At 43.9% G+C, this 22,877-nt stretch overlaps 2 protein-coding genes across 3 annotated transcripts in view; both read right to left on the bottom strand.

Moving 5' to 3' along the window:
- Positions 1-22,877, bottom strand: part of LOC119171561 (uncharacterized) — a 160,484-nt gene that overhangs the window by 107,452 nt on the left and 30,155 nt on the right. The gene's annotated exons all lie outside the window — the stretch shown is intronic.
- LOC142814193 (uncharacterized) lies at positions 742-9,899 on the bottom strand. The gene is made up of 3 exons (XM_075892336.1): positions 9,663-9,899; positions 7,219-8,016; positions 742-6,793 (listed from the first exon to the last, which is right to left on the bottom strand). The coding sequence occupies exons 1-3, from the start codon at positions 9,882-9,884 to the stop codon at positions 6,422-6,424; spliced, it is 1,392 nt and encodes a 463-aa protein (XP_075748451.1). The 5' UTR covers positions 9,885-9,899; the 3' UTR covers positions 742-6,421.

Genomic DNA, 22,877 nt, shown 5'->3' with positions numbered 1-22,877 from the left:
GTTGGATACTCATGAAGAAAGCGTGTGCCCCACCTTTCACTGCCGAGTCGCAAAGCCGCGCCGTTCAGGATGCATTGAAGCCGAGTCGACTGACTACGCCTGATACACCTATGCCTGCTGCGAAAAACGCCACACCGGGGATTACTGCACTCCACTTGGTGAGTTTCTGGCGATTCTCAGCATGCTGTTATTGAAAGCGAGTTTCCGATACTGTCGTTTTAAATAAGGCTACGAACTGTGCTCGGGCAGCAAGGACAGAAATGTAGTGGTGATACATGCGTGCGATCGTAAAATCCTTGAAAGCCTGCGCGCAAAACTTTGTCGTGCGTCACTACCACAATGTCGAAACTAAAAGTAAAGCATGCAGTCTCAAGACATTGTCTTTAGTCGAACTAATTTGAGACAAGAGAATTAAACTTATCGGATGTTTTTTTTTTTTTTTTCATGGCTTCACTGCAATACGGCCCCGTGTTCAGGTGAAGGCAAGTTAGACTCGCAGTTATCCTCGCCCGTTCGTGGTTGTCGCTTTTTTTTTTCGCCCCCCCTGTGTTATTATGTGGTCTGAAAATAATCTGCCACCCTTCTCTATGAAACTGTCGAGTGCATTCCATGCGGCTCTACTTTGCATGATGTCTCCTTTGAGAGGCTTCTTTAATAAAATAATGTATTAGTGCAAAGCTTACTAAAATCACAGCTGCCAACTGTTGTAACCACCATACCCATGCAAAAATAAATATGCAATACATGCGATAATAATTTATTAACATGAAAACTGTTTCATGAGAGAACACTGAAGGTATCTACAGGAGAATGGCACAACAAAGATAACACTTTATGTGTCAAGCATAGACATACGTGAATGTACACATTGATAAGTTTATGTATGAACAGTCATGGTAATAACTTTGAAAAGCAAAATGAACTCTGCTTGCAGTGCAAGCTGAAGGAAAATTGAGAAGGGAGACAGGAAAGAGCGTACTCTTTCCTGTCCCCCTTCTCGTTTTTCCATCAGCTTGCACTGCAAGCAGAGTTTTCAAGTATGAAACCAACTAGTCTGCAAAGAAGTATTGATTCAAAAAGCACAAAGTCTTTGTTAGAATTTCAGTGGTAGCGGCATAGCAGGCACGTATATTAAATGGACACTATCGACACGATGCTGTCATGCCAATGTGTGTAAGGTACACAGATGAAGCATGGTGCATACACAGGCAATATCAATTTGACTTTCTGTTGACCAGAAAGCACTATACTGCAATTAGGCTCAGCCATCTTGAGACTAGAGTAGGGCTTTGTTGTTTTGAGCTAAAATTAAAAATGCAAGTGGCACATCGGTACTAAAAATGTGGGCTCCGTAGTTGGCCATCATATAATGATGCACTGGATGATGTGGTGTTCACAGAAGGGCATACTATTGCTGACAGCACAGGTAGTTTGCCGGGTCAACACATAAGGGTGCATTGCAGGGAACTTGGTGGTGACAAGTGGTGTTCTGGTACCGTTTTATACATTGAGTGATGTGGGCCGACAGCACTGAGGACCAACCCACCACATCTAGTGGTGACCTGCAGGTTACGGCATTGAAATCCCGGCCGCGGTGGCAGTCTCGATGCAGCACATTGGAATGAAAAAGGGTGAGTGCACTATACAATGGGACGGCGTGTCATAACGCAAAATAGCTCAATCGGCCGCTATCAAGCAAGGTATCAAATAAGAATAAACAGCAAACAACAAAATGGAGAAGATGAATTAAAAGAAACCATGCTAAGTTGTCAATACACTGTAATGTTGCTAATTAGACGATTCGGAGCAAGAAAAGTACGGTTAAAGTCTAAAAACGCGCCCGACTACACTTTCTGGAAGCTAATAGCAGTTTCTTGAGGTGCCTTCTGGGAGAACCTCATAGGGTACTTCAGTATTTCGCTGTAAAACCTTGTAAGGCACGAAATAGAATCATAGCCCAAAAACCTTCTCCGAAAATATGTCTGTGCCCCAACGGGTGTTTCATAAATGATATTGTTACTGGTAGATGACTGAAAACAGGTATGTTTACAATATATACAGTCACAGTAATGCGGGTAAAAACAACTGCGATAGCGAGAGCAGGCACCACCTAGTCCTTCACTTTTTCGTCCTCTCTATGTGAGCGGCACATAACGTTACCCTCCGGCGGTGAAGGCACCGACTCGGTGCAGTCAGAGAAAGACGGTATAGAGGTGGTTATTATACATGTGCGTTGCGGCAGCCCGGTGTATGACATGGCTTCAGACGTACAACGTAAACGATGTTGGTACGGGGTTGAGTCAACGAGGACAAAGACAATTCAATTTCTTATGTCACGACGGTCACTTGGCAGTGCATAGGGTACGGTTCGGATGGCGGGAACAGTAGCTTTGTAAAAAGCCCAATACAGCGTGCTGGAGACCACAGCACAGGAATCCTGGAGGCAAGTGAGTGTTTATATGACTGCTCTCATAACGAAATCGTTGGCCCGCTTGTGAGTCGGTTAGCCGAACGCACACAAGTTGACGTGTATGGTCGGCATGGGCTATAGCTTATTGAGCGTATTCAGTGGGTGGGCATGTTGAAGGAGGCATCATTGGTGTCCATAGGCAACATTGGATTTCAGTCAAATAAAATAAAGGCGAACAGCCAGCTGCCTCGTGTTACGACGTATATGTTACACAAGACTAAGACACCTTGTATGTAAACCATGTACGGCTCCGTTGAGGTTCGGGCACGGCACGAAAGTTCGTTATGTTGGCGTGCAACGGACTTTCCAAAAAGGTTTTTTTTTATTTTTTGAAGCACATTGGATGAAGCACGAGCCAAAAAAAACGAGCGAACCTCTTTGGAAGAACTTGTAATAGGGAAGTTGATGACGGCGCATATTTTTGCTGGATCAGCTCGTTTACTTGCAGCGTCAACAAGATGGCCAAGCACGGCGATCTACAGGCGCAAAAAGCAGCATTTTGAAGAGTTGAGTTGAAGATCAGCAATGTGAAAGACTTGCAATATGGCCGACAAGTTTTGCAGGTGACTAATGAATGTAAGGGGAGAAAACTACGATATTGTCCAGGCAGCAGAGAGGCATGTGGACCACTTGAAACCCCCTCTGTAGAGAGTCCATCACACGCTCAAAATGTTGCTGGCGCATTACACAACCCAAAGGGCATGACTTAACTTCCAATCATTTTCATCGACAGCTATTTGTCAATAGCCCAAACGAAGGTCGATGGAAGAAAAGTACCGTGCACCAAAAGGGAATCAATGGCGTCGTCTATTTGCAGCAATAGGCAGAAGTATTTTTTGATTTTGTTGAAGTGCTGGTGAAATGCCGGCAGTCGACGCAGAACTGCCAGGTGTTGTCTTTGTTTTTTACAAATACTATGGGCGACGCTCAAGGGCTCGAAAATGGCTCCATGATGTCCTTAGAGAGTATTTCATCAACTTCCGTTTGAATGACGCTGCGATCGGTCGCGGAGACATGCTAAGGGTGTCGATGAATGGGTGTTGTGTCCGCGTTGTCGATTCGATGCCTCACTAGATATGTTTGTCCAAGTTTGGGTGAAGCGAAATCAAAAGTTGCGGTATGTCTCCTACGAAAGGTGTAGGTCCTGGCTTTTATAAGGATCAGGGTTCGGGCAGGCAATCATGTTTTCGAATGTGTCATCAGGTGTTGGGCCAGCAGCAGGGCTGCCTGGAGGCGACTGTGGGGCATCAATGGCCAGAGCAACAGGGTTGTTTGCGTCTAAAGGTGATATTGTGCCCAGCGAGATACCTTCAGGAAGCAGTTGTGCGCAGCGTCCAAAGTTCAGGACAGGTGTGCAAAAGTTGTTCGCAGAAACAGTCACAAGATAGTGAGGCAAAACTAATCTTCGCGTCAGTAGAACGTCCAAGGAGCAACGTCCAGAACAGCAAAGAGAACTGAGGTGTTGTGGTCATCGAAGCTCACATGCGCAAAGCACATTCGAAGGACGGTAGGTGTACGGCTATTGGCTTCGCGAACAACAGGTGATGAGGCGCGTGTAACGACTTTACGAAGACGACGAGAAAGGTGAGCACTCATCAATGATTATTGAGCCCTTGTGTGGATGAGTGCTGAAACAGGCATGCCCTCTACATCTACATCCGTAAGCTTTTGTCGAGATGCCAGAGTTAACAGAGGATTTCCGAGTCGATCAGTCAAGGCCGCATCACCTTCCGGGAGCTGCACTGGTCTGTTTTCCCGAGGAAGGACGGTGAGGGGGAGCGACGGGACATAAGCAACCGAGAAAGTCGTTGGGTCTGGGGAGACGGCGACGGCTCATAATGTGGGGTTGATGTTCGGGCATTAGTGTTCAGTGGATTGGCGTGCAAAGGGGAGGATGAAGTGTCGTCTGGACGGCATGGTGCACGAGGAGACGATGGCCGACGATAGCGACAATAGAGGGAAATGTGACCGGCGCCATTGCAGTTGAAGCATATCGACCCGTCTTCTCGCGTGCGCCACTGGTTCGAATCATGGTACCCGGAATAAGTCAGTTGTGGCTGGTAGTATGGAGCAGGGCTGACGTAGAACGACTTTGGGCACATACAGGCTGGATGCCTGCATTCGCCAGTTCTTCGCGCACGGCGGCCTGAATTAATGACACTGTCGGGCGGGCCTCCTCGTGAGAATTAGTCTGGGGAGCAGATGGAGTTGCTGCCTCGATATTACGCCGCACGAGACGCAGGAAGTTTTTGGTACAGGGCGGCGGCTGGATCTAGACGTCTTTGCACGACGACGTGGCAGCAGTGGTAGGGAGCTGAACAAATTGCTGCGTAACATGTCGGCTTTTTGCTTCTTCGAAACTTCAGCACTCCCTGATAATGTCGTAAATGGTGGAGCAGTCTTTGTACACGAGCAAGTGAAGGGCGTCGTGAGCGATGCCTTCATTAATGTGGGTGACTGTTGGCTTCGGCCATTTGGCTATCAACTTGCCCGCACAAGGCTAAGACATCTTGTATGTAAACCATGTGCAGCTCCTTTGAGGTTTGGGCACGGCACGAGAGTTCTTTCTCTTGGCATGCAATGGGCTTTCCAAAAAGGTGTTTCATTTTTTTTGTTTATATACGTCTTTTTTTTGTTACGTAGGTTTAAATTCTCCTCGTGTGTGTCGAACCACACGTTGGCCCTACCCCTGAGGTAGTACCTGACGTTTGCAAGCATCAAAGTCGAATCCCAGCGATTGGTCTTGCTGCTGCACTCTTAGTTGGCCAGCCACTTCTCCACCTGACTGTTATCAGTCCTGCAGAAGGGGCCTGGGCCTCGGAGGTGGGTCACGACAATGTGACTGGGTGCATTCGGCATAGCGGGGGCTGGATCAGCAGAATTGTCTGCCGGCATGATGGACTGTCCAAGAATACGCCCGCTGCGAAGTTCCGTTGTGTGCTCCTGATGTGTCCAGCACCTCCACCTAAGATGTTACGGGGAGATGACAGAAAACGAGTGTATTTACAATATTCATAGTAACAATACTGCGGTTGAAAACAACCACGATGGCCAGGACAGGCACCACCTAGTCTTTTAACTTCTTCGGTTTCTAAGTAAGCGGCACATAACTATACTGTCAGTGTCGTGGTTTGGACATTAACCCCACCGCCACTCAAAAAACGCAATTGAAGAGCTCGTTACTCCTGACGGTAAGGCGAAACAAAAGTCGCTCATGGTGGAATGGCACAATGTTACTGCACAACATTGATGAGTATCTGATTGTGACTTGTGAGGGCCACACCTGGTGGATCCAAGAGACTAGTGGGATTAGTGGGCACCATTCTTTAACATCAGCTTTGACAAGGCTGTATGCATGATACTGAGGTAATAGTGCAGAGCCAAATGCTTCTGCCTGTGGCTAAGGTGACCAATTGTAAGGTTATGATATTACAGCTAATGCGAGGAGTCGTTCTCGCTTTGGTTCAATCAAAGATGAAGCATCAAGTGCAGCGGTGGCGATGAGCTGCTCCTTCGCATAGATTTAGGTTCACTTTAAAGAATCCCACATGGCCCAATTTGATCCGAAGTCACCCACTGTGGGCCCCGTCGCGGTGGTCTACTGGCTAAAATACTTAACCGCTGACCCGCAGGTCGTGGCATTGAATCCCGGCTGTGGTGACTACATTTTCGATGGAGGTGGAAATGGTGTAGGCCAGTGTGCCCAGATTTGGGAGCCCGTTAGAGAACCCCAGGTGGTCGAAATTTCCGGAGCTTTCCACTACGGCGTCTCTCACAATCATATGGTGGTTTTGGGACGTTAAACCCCACATATCATCAGTCGCCCACTGCGGTGTGCTTCACAATCATATCATCGTTTCGCCACGTAAAACCGTAGAAATGATGTTTGAAACCAAGTTGGCTCTGTGCCTAGAACTGTCGTGAGCCCAGTTGGTGTGAGGCAGCTGCCATTCAGTGCAGCCTTGCACCAGGCACATTTTTCTCTATGCTGTGGCTCAAAGAATGGGGCCTCTTCTTTGCTCTCTTGGCAGCTGGCTCAACTGCTGGGCGCCCTGTAGGGACCCTCTTGGACCCCCTTGTAAGCCCTGGCCTACGCCTAGCAGTGCTGGTCGGTTGCACCCTTATGTGACGGGCCCGGCGACGTCTTGCTGCAGCGGTAGCCTTGAATGCCAGCATCAGTCCTGTCCCATCGCTGCTGTTCTGAACACGAGCAAGCTCCTCTGCAAGGCCCTTCACGATATCAAGGTAAGCTGGATTGTGTGCATTCATAGAATGCACACGCCGCAACTGGACCTCCAGGAACTCGTATGCATGTTCTTGGGCCTGCACCAAAAGTGATGAAAGAAATATACTTCAAGTGTACAGCACACCAACAAGAACTGCACATTTATTTTGCTCCTCTTTAACTGCAGACAACAGCTCGAGAATAAAGTTCAAGCTGAGGAGTCAATTTAAGTTAAGGTTTTCCTGTCACCTGTTTTGACTATTCTGTTAGTGGAAGTGCTGCTAATACCAACAATTGGTGACCTGTAGTTCCAAACATGGAACAATACGACACCAATAGTGTTGAAATCTTGAAATCGCCCTCAGAATGATGACATCCACCAATATGAAATTGTAAATTCGTGAGTGCGGTAGAGCACAATAATATGCTTACAGGAATAAAAGAAGCCTTGACTACTGTTCAGTAGCATTCCCTATGTTTAATTGAAAAGTACTTCAGGGCCCTTTCAAGGGGCTTGTCCTACCTGGGCAAGTTGGGCTGCATCAGGCACCGACGGTACAGGTGCGAGGTGTGTGGCCTCTTGCGTGCTGGTGCCTTGCAATGCTTGGAGTTCGTCTGGCTCCTTCTGCTGGGCACTGGTACCTGCCGTGGTTCTGGAGCTACGGCTGGGCTCCTCCTCTTGGAAGGGTTCGAAAAATATCCTGGGGGGACACTTCTCGCCCAGGGCCAGCTGTCCCAGTTGGTACCGGTCGTCAGTACTCAGTGCCGGAGCATTCGGAAACAGTCCTCCGTACTTTTTCTGCACCAAAGCCTGGTGCTTACAAAATGCACCTTGTTTACCAAAGAGACATGTACATAGTCCTATGTCAGCATAGACCTCATAACTGGAGCTGGGGTGGGTCGCACTAGGCACAATGTACTGTCCCTGGCCTACCACTTGGATGGCCTCGGCTGCATCTTTCGGCATTCTCGACAGCAGCCGCTTGTACAGTAGTTGATGGGCTGCAACACGGCTGTAGGCGTGGCGGAGGATACGGCTTTCAAAGTATTTCTCCCACACCAGAGCCACAGAGTCTACGAGTGCGACTGCATTGAATGCTTCGACTCTGTTCAGGATAATGTCTTTGAGCACGCGTATGGTTGCCTCCGCAAAATTGTTGGTGTTGTGGCCCCTTGTCAACACGTCCAAACGGTAGAGCTGCACCCACTCTTCTTGTCGGCGCAAGAATGTCAGAACTCTAGACACGAAGGCATCGTGTTGTAGGGCCTTAACTTCGGCAATGGCAGCTTCAAGTTTTTCTGCTGTGTCTGCATACATGACCTGCAGATAGCAGGAAATTTTTCAATGAGGTGCTCGTATTTGGATATTTTCGCTTTTTTTAAACTGCACCATAATACAGATTCATGCTTCACTGTCTGCATTGAAGTCACTTTGTGGTCTGCACATGCTTGCCCCAGTTCAAAAGGCCAGTAAACAACCCCCAAGGACCAAAAATAAAAAATATCTGCACCTTTGCTCCGTGAACATGCTGCCTCCTCAAGGATTTTGCAAATACTTTATTAAGGAATTCACAGGGGTTAGAACATTGGTTTCAGCTAGTTTCAAATTTTCGTGCGGTCTCGCCACCCTTCTATTTCAAAGGGAGGAAAAAGCGTAGCCTGCCGTCGTGACTGGTTTAACCCAATCGATGAGCTGCGTGCTTCGTCAAGTCGCTGATCGGCGAATTTGTGTCACTGCTCATGAAAGAAGGATTGGTCAGGTGTAGGAAAGGAGCGCGGGAATTGTTTTTCTAAATGGAGGCTGTGCACGGTGCGCAGCGCTGTAATCTGGAAATTGATTGCCGCGGTCTGCTCTACGAATTGCCAAGCGGTGGTCCATAAAAGTTGATGCTGCTGACATTTTCTGTACGCTTGTGCGAATAGGGAATTTTAGGTTCGAAGTGAATTCGAAGCGAATAGTGATTTTGGTCGAATAATATCTAATTCAATTGTAATAGTATATATATTGCATAATATAAACAAAAAGGGGCATATTTGTCATGGCCAAACAAACTTGCACAGATCTTTAAAAATTGAAACAGGGCCTATGCAAAGGCCACTTTTTTTTTTTTCATCAAAGGAAGTGGCAACAACTTCGAATTGTAGCAGCATTCGGCTTTTGGTGCAGTCCAAGTAATAGCCAGTAAAATATGCTGCGTTTCAATTTTTTTTTTACTTGGAGCATATAAATTTGTGTAACGAGCTTTTAAACTGAAAACAACAAAAAAAGCAGTATCAATGTCATTGTAATTCTTTATTAAAACCTTGAAGTGGGGCTTTGCTGCAGTGCGAATTTCTCTTGATTACGTGTTTTCACGGCTTAGCACCAATTCATTGCAGTGAAACCACTTTTAAATCTGGTCTAATGTGCTTGGGTAACTGCTTTCATGGTTTAGCATCCCTCCACTGCCAAGAAACCACCTTTACAGAGTGTTATGTGTGGACTAATATACACCTATTTTGTTCGTTTTTAATAATTCAAAAATTTCAGCAATTTAACTTTGATTCAAATCAAATTTGAGTACTGCATTATTATTTTGAATATTCAAAGCATTTGAATATTTGTACAAGCCTCATTTTATGGCATTCGAAATCATTTGAACCCACCAGACGTTTACTGGTGTACTTTTTAAATGTGATTAAAATGGACACAAATACTGTCTGCGTTTTCATCTGCAGATTAGAGAATCTTGTGCGGCATACACTCCAAATTATATCGCGAGGAAGTGAAGGTAATTCATGCACTAGCCTTGCAGGACAGCTGTGCTTTTTATGCACCTATGCTGCTATGCCAGCGCCATCATCTTGGAAACATGAAACGAATGCTAAAATAGCAGACCATTGTGAATTTGTTCACTAAGTGCAGATGCAACGAATGCACCTCGTATCTTAGAGCTAGAGTTACAACTAGATTGTAAAAAAACTTGCCAGTTGGAAGGCAGACATGAATCGTCTCCTCTGATCTTTGTCGACAGAGTTGTGAGATGTCGTCAGCCAGCGCCACTCCGCTTGTGCCACATGAAAATGGCACAAAAGCTGCCTTGCTGACGGGCATGTCTGCTGTAGGGCGGCCTTCTCAGCACTCGAATTGTCACTCATGAATATCTGTGGGGCCTGGCAGATAATGCAATAAAGTTGAAAGCTGTTCATAGTTATAAAAGCATAGAAAAGTCGTGGCTGTTGTGAGAACAATTTTCGTGGGTGAATAAAAAAATATAAATAGCCTTGGCTAATAATTTTCTATTGAATTTGAGTTTGCTATTTGCTTTTTAATAAACTATAGAGAGCAGTAACATTTATGGTAAGTTTCAAGGTTGAAGACAAGTGTAAGTTTGCATCTGTTACCAGTATATTAAAAAGAAGAGAGAGTTCGGGCAATAGGTCCACGAACTCACTCATTGGCCAACTCGCACGGACTCACTCAGACTCACATTATGAGTCTGAGTCTGGATAAGCATTATTTTTGTGAGTCGAAGTCCGAGAGAGTTTGTTTGAAGAAAATTTTAGTGAGTGTGAGTCCGAGCGGGTTCGGCTATCACAAAAATTTGTTCAGCTGGACTCGCTCGGACTCACTGTCTTTTTCGACCACAATGCCAGTGCTTTTTAACACCAAAATTTCACGTAATCGATACTCTTATTGGCACCTTTTCTTATGGTGCCTTCGAATATGAGTTACAAGTGCTCGTAAACCAGTAAGGTCGTTTTTCTTGAGAGATGACAGCGCAATATATATTCATCACCAACTTTTTTGTTATTAAATGTATTGAAGGAGAGGTTATCACCAACTTCCTTTAGTTGTCAATGGTTAGGGAAAAATCGAGGCCTTCCACCATGTAATTCATGCCACTGATCAATAAATATTCAAATGGTATATAAAAGACACGGCTTTGAAATATGTGAGCATTGACGCGAGTATGAACGCTGATCTAGGTAAAGCGGATAGTAATACTGAAGACGAGTAGGTATGACCATAGCTTGGCAAACAAAAATCGAACTTAGATTCCCTCAGGAAATGTATCTTGCACTTTGGACTTGCTCGGACTCAGAAACACCAAAATTTTCCAGAGACGGACTCATTTAGATGCACACTCACAGAAATGTTAACTCATTCTGAGACTAGCGTCTCGATCCGAGTCAGAGTGAGTAGACTCCGAAGTGAGTTCGCTAATATCTACAAGAAAGAGACATTCCTGGTATAAGAGCAAAAAAGGACACTGCTAAGAGGCGAAGAAATTACACAAGCGCATGTGATATTCGTACAAGCCTATTTCTTATTCGTAAAATGTTTAAGGTTATTGGATTTATTATAATAAAAATGCTTGATTTTAAATGATTCAACCAAATTACTACTTTTTCAACCTCACATAACTATTTGCCCATCACTAAACCTTGCAGTTCTTGCTTCTTCTGGCTGTTTTGGACAGGTGCGTGAAAGAAGTTGTGGCCGAAAATCACATGCATGTTTTCTGACAGGGCGAACTGTTGGAGGGCTATATTTTTCAATCAAATGTTGAATGGTAGAACTGAAGATTACCAAGCATATACAAGCTGTCTTGTCAGGTTTCATGCATATTCGGAATTCGCTGCGAGGAGGGCTCAACATATGTAATCAATTTGCAGTATTTCTAGTGCAATGAAGCTGTAATATTGGCGTACAATTTTTTTAAAGGGACTGTCAACTGCACAGAACATTTTGCTTATTATGGTGAAAATGAGAAGATTGTTAATCTCATCAGCACCAATGAGCATGTTTTTTTACCATATAAAAGGAGTAATTTTGATGTTGAAAATCTACAAAGCAACTGCTGGCATCACCCAGCAGCTATGTGGTTCAATTTATCCACACAGAAATGCTCGCAAGTAGGCTGGCTTTGCTTTAAAACAAACATGTTTAACTTGAAATTGCATTTCATTCCCTTGAGGCAACTTTAGACTGCACAAGAGAGCACTTTTGCTTGTTTTATCACGCGTTCAAGGAGGCACCGTGGCACTGCCGGCGAGACGGTCGCGTGCTTGCCTACGGCGGAGAAAAGCGAGTGCTGCGCCTGGCGCCGCTCTCAACAACAACAACAAAAAAGTCTTTGGCAAGTATTAGCACAACTGATTTCAGTAAATTTTCAAACCTTGCCCGTGGGTCCAGTGTCATCTAGTAATGTTGCGCGATCATTTGTGCTTAAAGTGCACAACAGTACTTATCAAAGTTCTAACATTGGAGAACATTTTGCCATCACGTTTCGCTTAATCATGTTGCCCATGCTGGCTCTCATCCCATATGCATCGCAGAACACCTAAACACAACTGCAAGACAGCGGGGACATTCTGCTGTTTTGTGAAGGACATTTCATGTTTGTTTTAGTTGCATGCACACTTGGCAGGAGTAAAACCACTACAGTTCGTTTCAAAATGCTGGCGTACCAGTGTTGCTGGAACAAACTCTTCCCCTCAACTGTGGTGGTTTTTGAGGCTAACTAAACAAAGCTGGAGAAACTTCAGTAATACATTATCTGACAATTTCCATGCTTTATACGACCAGTACGGTGTATGTAGTATTATTGGTGAAGGCCTTGCAAAAACTGCACACGGTTTCAGTTTTTGACTTTCACACCACTGTGATCACGTCCACCAGCCATCGTTCCGGGCGTTCATCACTCCGATGGAAAAATACTGAACGCAGAATAAAAAATTTTTTCCGAGAATTTCTACACACTCGCCAGAGAAGCCGTTGGAATGTTGGACACTTCAGACGTATGGTTTTTATTGCGATACAAAACAGCAAAGCAGTGGAGGACTATCATAGTCACTTGAAAGTGAAAGACTTACTTGGGGTGCTGCCTTGCATTCTGGCCTTCAGAGCTTGCATTTGAATGACTAAATTACTTATGAGCCCAGACTCGGAGAGGACACTGCACTTGTTTGCACTTGTTTCATCATGAACCTTTACCAACACGCCCAACTGGCAGTCATCCTACATACTTATGAGCGCTAAATAAAGCTAGAATAGATTTATCGTCATTGTGCCCTACCCACCAAAAGCTCCAGATGGTCTCTCAATGCCCGTAGGGTGTGTGAAAAATGATGCAAACAGACAGTTTTTATTTCACTTGTGTATTTGCTTACTTGTAAATAATAAAATCACCAATGTTCATTTTCATGAGTTTGGTACAATAAAGACATAATAGTAACACGTCGTTAATACAAAATAATTGAACTCTCTTTTTTTTTTCTTGCAAATGGTGCTTTCATTCCTTATTGAGCCACATTTGCTGCTTCTCAGCGCACAAGCGCCACCATCCATTGCCGCGCACCCCCACAAGGCAGTCCTACATGCCCATGAAGCATAGAAAAATGTGAGCCATGTTAACTCAATACTGTGTGCCCACAGTTGACATGCATCTCCATGTGCAGTACCCTGTAGGTGTGCTGCTTGCCGAAAATATATCTGGTAAGCTTAATGATCAAAATATGTCATCCACAATGCACTTCTCATGGTGTTGTATGCATTATGTCTTGGGGTCCTCTTTATTGTGCTGCTTGTGTGCTTCTCTGTGTGTTCAATTTCCTGCCTTCTTTTTTACTTGTACTATAGTTCTGATACATCTAGGATTGCTGACTGTTTCCATTTCCTCATATTTCCTTGCAAAGTTCTGAGAAACTAGAATAAAAATTGACTTGAAAGCAGGTCGCAGAACGCGATACTTAAAAACACTTTGGTATCTTTCCTACTTGCAGGCTGGCCACCAAACCTCGGTGCTAAGGGCTTGAATGCCACTGGGTTGTAGTTGCCACCAACAGCAAGGGGATCGCGTCGTGATGGAAGAAGGGGATGCACGTGATCACGTGCGATGCAGCAGCAATACTGGCGCGAGGGGGACAGAAAATAAAAAAAAAAACATTGGTTGTGTGAAAACCTGTCGAGTCTTTTTCTCACTTGTGCTACACAAGGTATTGTAACGTTCTCCTCATTGTGAACATGTACTGTGATAGGGACAGCAGCTGCCTTTGTGTAGTATTTCTGAATGCTTTGTTGTTGTTACTAACACAAAGCTGTCACATAATTTAACCTTTTACCTCACTAAAATTATAAATGAACTGTAATAATTACAAGAGCAAGCCTAAAAATGTTGATACTTCATGTTACTTTGCCTGAAAAATGTTAGTTTTTGAAGCATGAAGTTGGTTTTGTTTAATCCCAAACAAGCGAACTCCACTTCTTAAAGGAGTGCCAACCCCTGATGTCCGACTAAGTTGGCATAAAAAGGACTGAATCATCGGCTTTCAGTGCTTGCAAGGAATGCTGGGTGAATGTCAACCGTTTGACACGCTATGTACACAATTGTGTACACCCCTTGATTTTTCTATTTGTATTAGTAGGGGCTAAGAAACATCAATATATATTGACTTTCTAATCTCTTTATTTAACTTCGTTTTGCAGCATACAGTTGCATATTTATTTTTATTTTATTTACTCTCAATATCCTTACGGCATAATAGAGGGGACTGGTTACAAAGTAGACAAGGAAAATGCAGCATGAAAAGTTACTAAACAAAGAATAAACTCATCATTACACAATGTTAGCTGTGTAAGGACAACAAACACAATACATAATTCAGCCTGTAAATACAGAATGTTAGTTAGTCTATTTTGCATAATTACAGAATACTGAGTAAAGTTTCTTGGAAAACAATTACTAATAGTGACATGTCTTCAGGTAGTTGGTTTCAATGTACCAATGTACAAGATGAAAACACTGGGAGTTGCATAATGCGATGCCAACCTTATGACGAGGTCACTGCAATGGGATATGTACTGAGGATTCAGGATTAGTTGGTCATGCAGGGTGGTATGACTGAATAATTCGTGAAATGAAGCCAAATAGGATATTTTACAAGGGGGTGCAAAAGAAACAAAGCTTCGGCTAGATTTAATTGAAGTTATACCAGCAATGCAATTACAGTGAGAAGGTTTCAAGTGGATGGAGTTATTCTGTACAAACAAGTGAATCAAGTTGTCGTGGCAAGGGTCTCGCACAGAAGAGGCATATTCAAGATTGAAGCGTAATAATGTTTCATATAGGAGTAGCTTTAGTGTATATCGGGGTTTTGAGAAGGTGCAATGTATGTAGCCTAACTTGTGATCGGCATTATTAGTAACATATTCAGTGTGAGGTGCCTGAGATAAGTTCAATGAGATAAGAACACCTAATTATTTATATGAGTTGACCCGATTGCGTAGGACATTTACCTAGTATGTTAGCAAGATGTCTGCATATCTTCTTATGCATGTTTGCTTACATTTACGCATGTTTAAATCTATTTGCCATGTGCTGCACCAAGCTGCTACAGTGTTGAGGTAAGATTGGAGAAATGAACTGCCATTACCACTAGTTATTTTATTGAAAATTACGCAGTAATCTAAAAAACATTAATGTTTGAAGAAGTTGAAGATTACAGGCTCAAGGTCGGCGTCGGGTATCTTTTTTGGCACTGGAGCTGGGTTCATGGCTTGATGGGGGCGCCCAGAACATAAAAGAAACCACCTCCACCAGATGTCGCATAGTTGTGATATGGACTAAGGCAGCAGGCGGCACTTCCAAGATGAAATTTTTTGTTTGGCCATACTTGTGGCCGAGAAACAAAGTCAAAGACTACAGTAAAGCACAAGTTCGGTTTCTTTTTGAATGCACCTCGTGTTATGCCGCTATTTTTGTTGCAATAGAATATCGAGTGCCTTGAAATGTCAGTTTCACACAAGTACATACAGTTCTTCGTAGGTGGTATCTGAAAGGGCTAAGAGAGCAGTTCACTTTTATTACTTTTTTTCCTTCTCGCAAGAAACCCTTGCACCACTTGGGCCGTAGCCCAATCATTCGCAAAGTTTGAGATTAGCTAGTTTGTATGACGAGACCTCAATGTCGAGGTGTTTCATGCATTTGGCACTGTAGTCACTGCCTGCATTGCTTCATTTATGGTGCTGGCAACAGTGCTGTCACCAGGGATATTTTAGGGGGAAAGAGGAACACATGCTCAGTACAGTACTTGCAACAACCCTGAATGGCAGTGAAAAACTTGTGCAAATACACATGCCAGTCATGAGGCATATGAACATCGATACTTGTATAATGCCTTGCTGAACCGAAACTTCGTATAGAGATTAAAAAGAGGTGTGAGCATAACATTTCACAGCTCTGAATTTGGATACCCTCATACTTTTTGAAATTTATATTTCGGGCTTCTGGATTTTTAGATGTCCACATCTCTTTGAGAAACATAAACTAGTATGCCAGCAGTCGTCAAGCTTCTAATCTTCATAACTGCAGAAATATTAGAAATGTATGCAAAGGCATAAGCTATCTTTTATCCTCAATGCCAAAAGACATAATAAACTGGGTGTATTATGCTGTGTCTATAGGTGCTATTATGAATATTTTCATAACATTACAAAGACTTAGCATCGATGTGTACAGCTGACTGAAATGCATGGCCTCCACATTAGACCAGCAACTTATGTTGGCAAGTATTTTTATATTTTCAAGGCCACTTGTGGCAGCCTCAGTTGGTCTAATTTTGTTCAGAATGCTTCTTCAATATTAAGAAATATATTGCTTTTTCTTTTTACAACAGCTTATAAGTCTTACAGGCGGTTTACTATTTCCTCTGATTTTAACATTACATTGCAGTGAAACGCCAAGTTCATAGGCTGAAGAGGTGTATAGGCATTTTAGACAACTCGTGCAAAAGCTTTTTAGAGCTTCGCAGAAAATAGACATTGCTGGCATTAACCGATATATTTGCTACCATGCCTGTGAAAGCTTTGCAAAACAATTTCCAGAATATATTTGCCTTTGCTGCATTTTCTACCTGGCATATGCTGTGTTGCAAAAGGCAGTTGAACTATTTGCTGCATTGAATTCAATATCTGTTTCTAAAGTGTATACTAATGAATTGTAAAGTCTTATTGCATCTTATAATCCTTGCACAGATCAGGCAGTTACATGAACGGATGTTTATTTGAACAGGTACATGCGTAAGGACTGGCTCTCACCTATACAAGGTTGGATGATGAGGGGTCTAAGCAAGCAATGATCCTGTGATACTTCGAATGGCATTTCATTAGCAAAGCGTTGTTTTTAAATGATGCAAAAATAAAACAAGGCGCAATTGCAAGATCCTGGGTGACTTTTATGGTCTCATAGTTTCCTAAAAGTAACTCTGGCACTGCAGTCGTTTAGTTGCCATGGGAATGATGGGTACTTCACAGATTTGCCTAGTTTTCGTGTTTGCAGGCTTCCCATGCACTTGTGGCTGTGTTTATAGCTATGCATTGATTTTAAACCTTTGCTCAACTTTGTCTTGTGGCAAAGCGAATCCAGGCCACACGGAGCTAAAAGAACGAACATTAGACACATTCGTGTACTACCCTTCCCTGCCATGCTAGCTGAAGTGCTGTGCGTTGTAGCTGCCACAGACACTAGCATCAAAGTTCTCTATGTTTCATTCAGAGCAGCGTCTATACTTTAGAACATCCTCCAGTGTATCTCTATGCATGGTCTGCACTCCTGCTTTTATTTCAATTTCATGTGACGGCTATGTGGCACTAGTGGCCAGGCATGTTTTTTTTTTACTTGCCATCAAGTTTGCATGACTGCTTGTTGGACAAGGGCGGGTTGTAGAAAAACAAAGAGAAAAACACCATGTCGAGGTGCTCGGTCCCATATTATAAAGTTGCGCGTGCCCTCACAGCTTCACCGCATTACACATGCATGCTGCACTGAAGCGCCAAAAAAGAAAAGAAAACACGAGCGCTTTTTTCTGCAGGACGCACCAGAAAAATTTTGTTTTTGTTCGAACCTTACTTGCACCGATAGGCAATATTTAATCAGCGGCGTTCTTTTGCCTTAACGATGACGTATTAGCTTGTCCGTGTAATATACAAAGGAGGCGTTGAATATATGAACGGGCGAGGCCGGAAGCTTTACTTTTTTTAAGCCGCACAATGGTGTTTGGAAGGTCTTCGTGTGGCATGGCACGTTCCTATTCATAATGCGTAGCTTAGAAGTCAGTGCTGAGCATCAGCTAAAGCTAATTAACCCTGAAGTGACGACCGCGACGTAGCGGAATGTGATTTTTCCGAAAGCCCCTTTCTGACCAGCGACGAGGCAAGGCTTGCACAAGTACGTGATCGCGTCGTTTTGTGTTGATTGCATACGACTTAGTAAACATCCAAACTTACATCGTTGATAACGGGCCGGCAAAACGTTGGGCAGAGCGAGGAGCGCAGCGCAGCGGCGATACAAGGCGCGCGCACTGCTTGAAACATGAACCGATTGCGAGATGTCAATCGTAGAGGGTTTTCCTTTTCTTGATCACGTCGTTCCAGTGCCCACTTGCGTCATGAACGAGCCGGCTTTCGGTTGCGAGAGGCGACAGGTGGGCGCACACGATTTCTTCGCGAGTATCCAACTCAACTCGCCGCAGGTCCAAAAGCCGCGAGGGGTTTCCTTTGCGAGCAAGGGGCGGGACCCCCCGCGCGGCTGCTGCAACACTATACGAAAGTGCGGGGAGCGACAGCGCGATGACACAGTTAGGCCGGCGGAAATGCATAGCCTCCAAGAGTGTTGGCCCGCGGTGCATTCTGGGTGGCTTTATCCGCTCGCCTTTGTAAACTCGCTGCCCGGCCGTTCTGAGGCGCCCCGCCACGTTCGGTGCTGCGAATAAAGAAGGAAGTCCTCTCCAAGTGTGAATCGCCTCCCACGCCACCAACCGCGGTGAGATGGGAGTGCGCTGCAAACCGGACTGCTGACGATGATTATCATAATGACGATAATGATGATGAACTCCTTTCCACCCATGCGTTGCCTAAATAACGTGGATGGCGGCCATCGTCTTCCCTCGATGGGGCGTCGTGACAGAGCGTGCGAAAGCGTATTGCATTAGAGTGTCGCGTCAATTTAAGCGAGTCGTGATATGGCGGTACAAACATTAAGTGGCGATTTCAAGAAAGTAATTTGGGAGAGAAGTGTGTTAGCTTTACGCTTAGGTAAGCTCTGTTGGCTAATGTGAATTCGACTAATAGGGCTGGTATTGGTTGTATGGTAATTAACGGTAATGATAATGACATTACCTTCAATTATCTTACAGCCAATATCAGCCCTGTTAGTCGAATTAACATTAGCTATTAGTACTTACCTTATGACAAGTCTGCATCACATAAAAGAAATAAAAAATTAAGATATACGTAATGCCACATCCAAATGGTCTGTTTCCCGCAAATTTACTCACTTTTTTTTTTCAATTCACTCCTCGTATCACTAAAACACTAAAAAAGCGAGAATGCAACGCATATTTTGGAATATTAAAGTAAGGCCTGTAGCTTGCAGTCCATCAGGCAGAGAGTGGGACTCGACTAATCTTTCCAATTTTCTTTCCCATCCGTCATGCAGTTTAGGGTCAACCAATAAAAGCATCATACAGCACCATCAATTTCAAACACGGTGGTTTTGCGCATATCGCGCATTTGTGCAGGGTCGCCAGACAATCTTGCGTTCGAGTGCAGTCAACAACGGCCGCATTTCGACACTGAGACGAAATCTAAACGCACTCGTGTATATACACTAATCATATTTAGGTGAACGCGTTTAAAGAACCTCGCGTGGTCAAAACCAATCCGATGTCCCACATTAACGGTGTCCCACCTAATCAAATCATGGTATTGGTACGCGTAGAAGTTAAAACGCGAGAATTTCGGTTCCCCAGCAACACCGCACAGGCAAACTGCGATTCCTGTTGCGGTGTTTCTTCATTACATTTTTTTTTTTCGACGCAGTAACTCCCGCTAAGCGCTTATACGATGGCACGACACAGTGTGAACAGGAGCTCCGAGAAGTGCGTACAAGAGCCCATATCGCTAATGGCCGCGAGCGACAGTTTTAGCTTGCTAAGCCGGTTTCGGTGGCGACAATATAGCCCACCCCTAAACGAAGTGAACGATAATTTTTCTTCAAACTATAAAAAAAAAGAGCGGGGATGCAAGACCGCCAGCGCGAAACACGTTCGCTATCGCGAGGCAAGTAATAAATTAAGCCGCTCCAACTGCGCGGCTTGACCGTAGTCCACGCTCCCCGCAGCGTGGCGTCGCAATCGGACGGCGATCTGCGGGCTAAGCCTGACACACTCCGGTATTTCCAGGACTATTTAGATCGCAGCCGCTCGATCAGAAAATAAAATAGGAGAAGAAAAAAAAAGTACCAACTATTTAGCTTATTAGGCAGCTCAGAAAGAACGAAGCGAGAGTTATGATAACAGTAATTTATAGGAAGAATAAATGCATAACCAGGAAGTCGGGGCATGTGCAGATATGATGTATACTACTTGACAGTTAAACATTTATTTCCACGGAAATTCGATAAGCAAGGTCTGCCGGCTTGCAGGAAATAGCTATAAATTCAACTATACGGAAGAGGAAATGGCGAAAAATAAGTGACAGCTTGTTGCGACGCAGGCCACCGCCTATTATTGGAAGCAAAGTTATAGAAAGGATAGTGACCTTTAATTCTTCCAGAAAGTGTAAGATTTCCGGGCGCACATGCGCTCTCTATACTCTACAAGGTTCAGACGATATATAGTTCCGCTAATTGTGACGACCAGCGCTCATTCACTGGAGGTGCACAGAAAATAAGCGCGTCGACGTATACTAGATTTTTTTTTCTTAATTCTTGTATACGGTAATTCTCCTCCACCACCAGTTTTGTTTTTTAGCTGCGTGTTTAAGCTACAGCCGTAACCTATCAGGAAACTATCATCATCATAAGCGGTATATGTGCCACAAGAAATTGGTGAAATACGACTGGTCGGTGCTTTCCTATGTAAATGACGGCAACTTTTATCCCAACAAGTGACTGCGAAGCAGAGGTGGCAAGCCTAAGAGCCCGAGTAATGCACAACGAGAACACTGCGGAACTATACAGGGGCAACGGCGGCTGCACGAAGACTCCGATGCTATGGAATGACTATACGTCACCGATGACATGCCCGTATACAGCTGTGAGGGGTGCGAAAGCTTAATCTCTGCGCTAGTATCTGACTCTGCCGTTTCAACATCCGTTTGGTATTGGTTTGAAGTTCGAAGTTTGGAGTTTGTTTCACCATTACAGTGTTACACCACACAATGTGTGGTGTGGAATGCGGGAAAAAAGCTGCGATAAAAAACGCGGCTTGACTAGCCCCTTGGTGACTATATATATGTAGTTTCAGTCCAACATCTATACGCTGGGAGATTAACGTATGGATATAAACAACAAGCATCACCCAACTAAAGCCTAGCAATGATCTGAGTAGAAACGATATAAAAACAACCTGCACCTTCTATAGATAAGGTCTATAAACAACCCATAGAATCTATTGCTAGATTAGTCTTCAGAATCGTCCAGTTTCGCTGTTGAATTAAGCCTTGTGCGGCTTGTTGCAAACTTCGCCTTTTTTTATCATTTTCTTTTTTTCTTTCTATAAGGGGCAATCTTTCCGGAAGTGTCCAACGATTAGTTCCGTTCGCTTCGTGTAATGTCGGCGCATTGGTAAACTATAGCGAGCCTGTAAGGTGCACAGTTGGAAGAAAAAGCCCACGCGATAACGGGTTGGTTTTGCGCTCAGCAAAGCGGCAAAAGCATCCACCGGAGATCCCCGTGCTCCCTGCATGGGGATCGAGCATTCTAGGTAGATATCGCTAGGACTATTGTTCTCGTACCGTTCCATTCAACTGAACGGTATAAGACCAAAAGGCTGCTTGCAAGGACGCTCGAAGATATGCACTTTATCCCACCTATAGTATAGTATAGTATAGTATAGTATAGTATAGTATAGTATAGTAAAGTATAGTATAGTATAGGTCTACACTCTTAGAAAAAAGGTGGTAGTACTTAGCTAACTTTGGGGTAGTAATGGTTTGTCACATATTTTACAACCCTGGTAGTAAGCGCAGTTAGTAACGAGGAGGGTGGTAACAGTTACTACCTTTGCTGTTACTTCCAGCAGTTAGTAACTCTTACTACCCTAGCCGTTACCACCCATTAATAGTAATTTTTAAAATTTTAAGAAAAAAAGTAGTAACCGGTACTATGTTGTTCATTTATTTTGGCATATTATCTCTCCACTGCTTATGTTGGCTAATAAACATCTTACAACTAGACAAATTTGACTAAGAAGCGGGGTGCGCCATGGATGCGAAGAATGCATAGACCAAAGAAGTTCACTATTTTTTACGTATTTTTTTCCTTATTTCACTATTTTTACGTATTTTTTTTTCTTTATTTCCGGTAAACTTCACAAACGGGTTACTAAGATATATTACAATTCACTACATACAATACAAAAAAAACTTAAAACATAACTATAACACATCGCATCCTAGAATTCCTTCATGGTCAGTAGGGCTTCTACCCTTTCTACCCACAAAGGTACACATTCGTCTGTTCTTACTACCTCAAGTAATCTTGAGATGCTTTCCTTAAAATACTCTCTTGCTGGTCTTCTGTCTGGGTCACAATGAAATCCAGCCATTCTAGAGCGCCATATACTGTGCAAGGCAGTCATCATGATAAAATCGTAAGGTAATCCATCCTCGTTCTCTATTGCCAAATACCTGATACCATGAGGGTCTAACGGAAACTCTTTTTTGATTGTCCTTTGTAATACGTCCCAAAAATAAACTCCTTCCCAACACTGCAGGAAAACATGGTCTATAGTTTCCGGTTTCTTACAGATTAGACAGTGAGATCCCCAAGGCATATAAAACCCACGCTCCTCCAGGAAGGTTCTTACAGGAAGTGTTCCGGTGTCTAATTTAAAAAAGAACGTTTTCGCACTTGGAGCTGCTGGCATTTTTTTTACTCGTTTAAGTACGTTCTGACCCTTGCGTGCTGTATATAGCGCTCTGTACAGTGGGACGGGGAGCATCGTGTCACATAAATCTTTGTACAGTTTTTTCTTTCCAACAGACCACAGGTAGTCAGTTGAAAAGCGAACACACAAAAACCGCACGCTGGCCACTACTTCTTTCATGTATCCTTGCACAGCCCCTGGGGTAACATGGGTGCTCACAACAAACTCGGGCAACAGTCTACTTAGTCTTGTTTGACACACTGTTAGTAG

Source organism: Rhipicephalus microplus, chromosome 4, assembly GCF_043290135.1.
Source record: "Rhipicephalus microplus isolate Deutch F79 chromosome 4, USDA_Rmic, whole genome shotgun sequence".
Classification (NCBI taxonomy): domain Eukaryota; kingdom Metazoa; phylum Arthropoda; class Arachnida; order Ixodida; family Ixodidae; genus Rhipicephalus; species Rhipicephalus microplus.
The sequence above is the reverse complement of the archived record's forward strand: the minus strand, read 5'-3'. Positions and strand labels throughout refer to the sequence as shown.

What these genes read in the sequence shown, in the direction of transcription:
- LOC142814193 (XM_075892336.1), bottom strand. Translation starts at nt 9,884, where the DNA reads ATGAACAGCTTTCAACTTTATTGCATTATCTGCCAGGCCCCACAGATA. An exon ending in TCATGTCTGCCTTCCAACTG is followed by an intron (nt 8,017 to 9,662) that starts GCAAGTTTTTTT and finishes TGCTATCTGCAG; the next exon opens with GTCATGTATGCAGACACAGC. An exon ending in ATGCAGCCCAACTTGCCCAG is followed by an intron (nt 6,794 to 7,218) that starts GTAGGACAAGCC and finishes CTTTTGGTGCAG; the next exon opens with GCCCAAGAACATGCATACGA.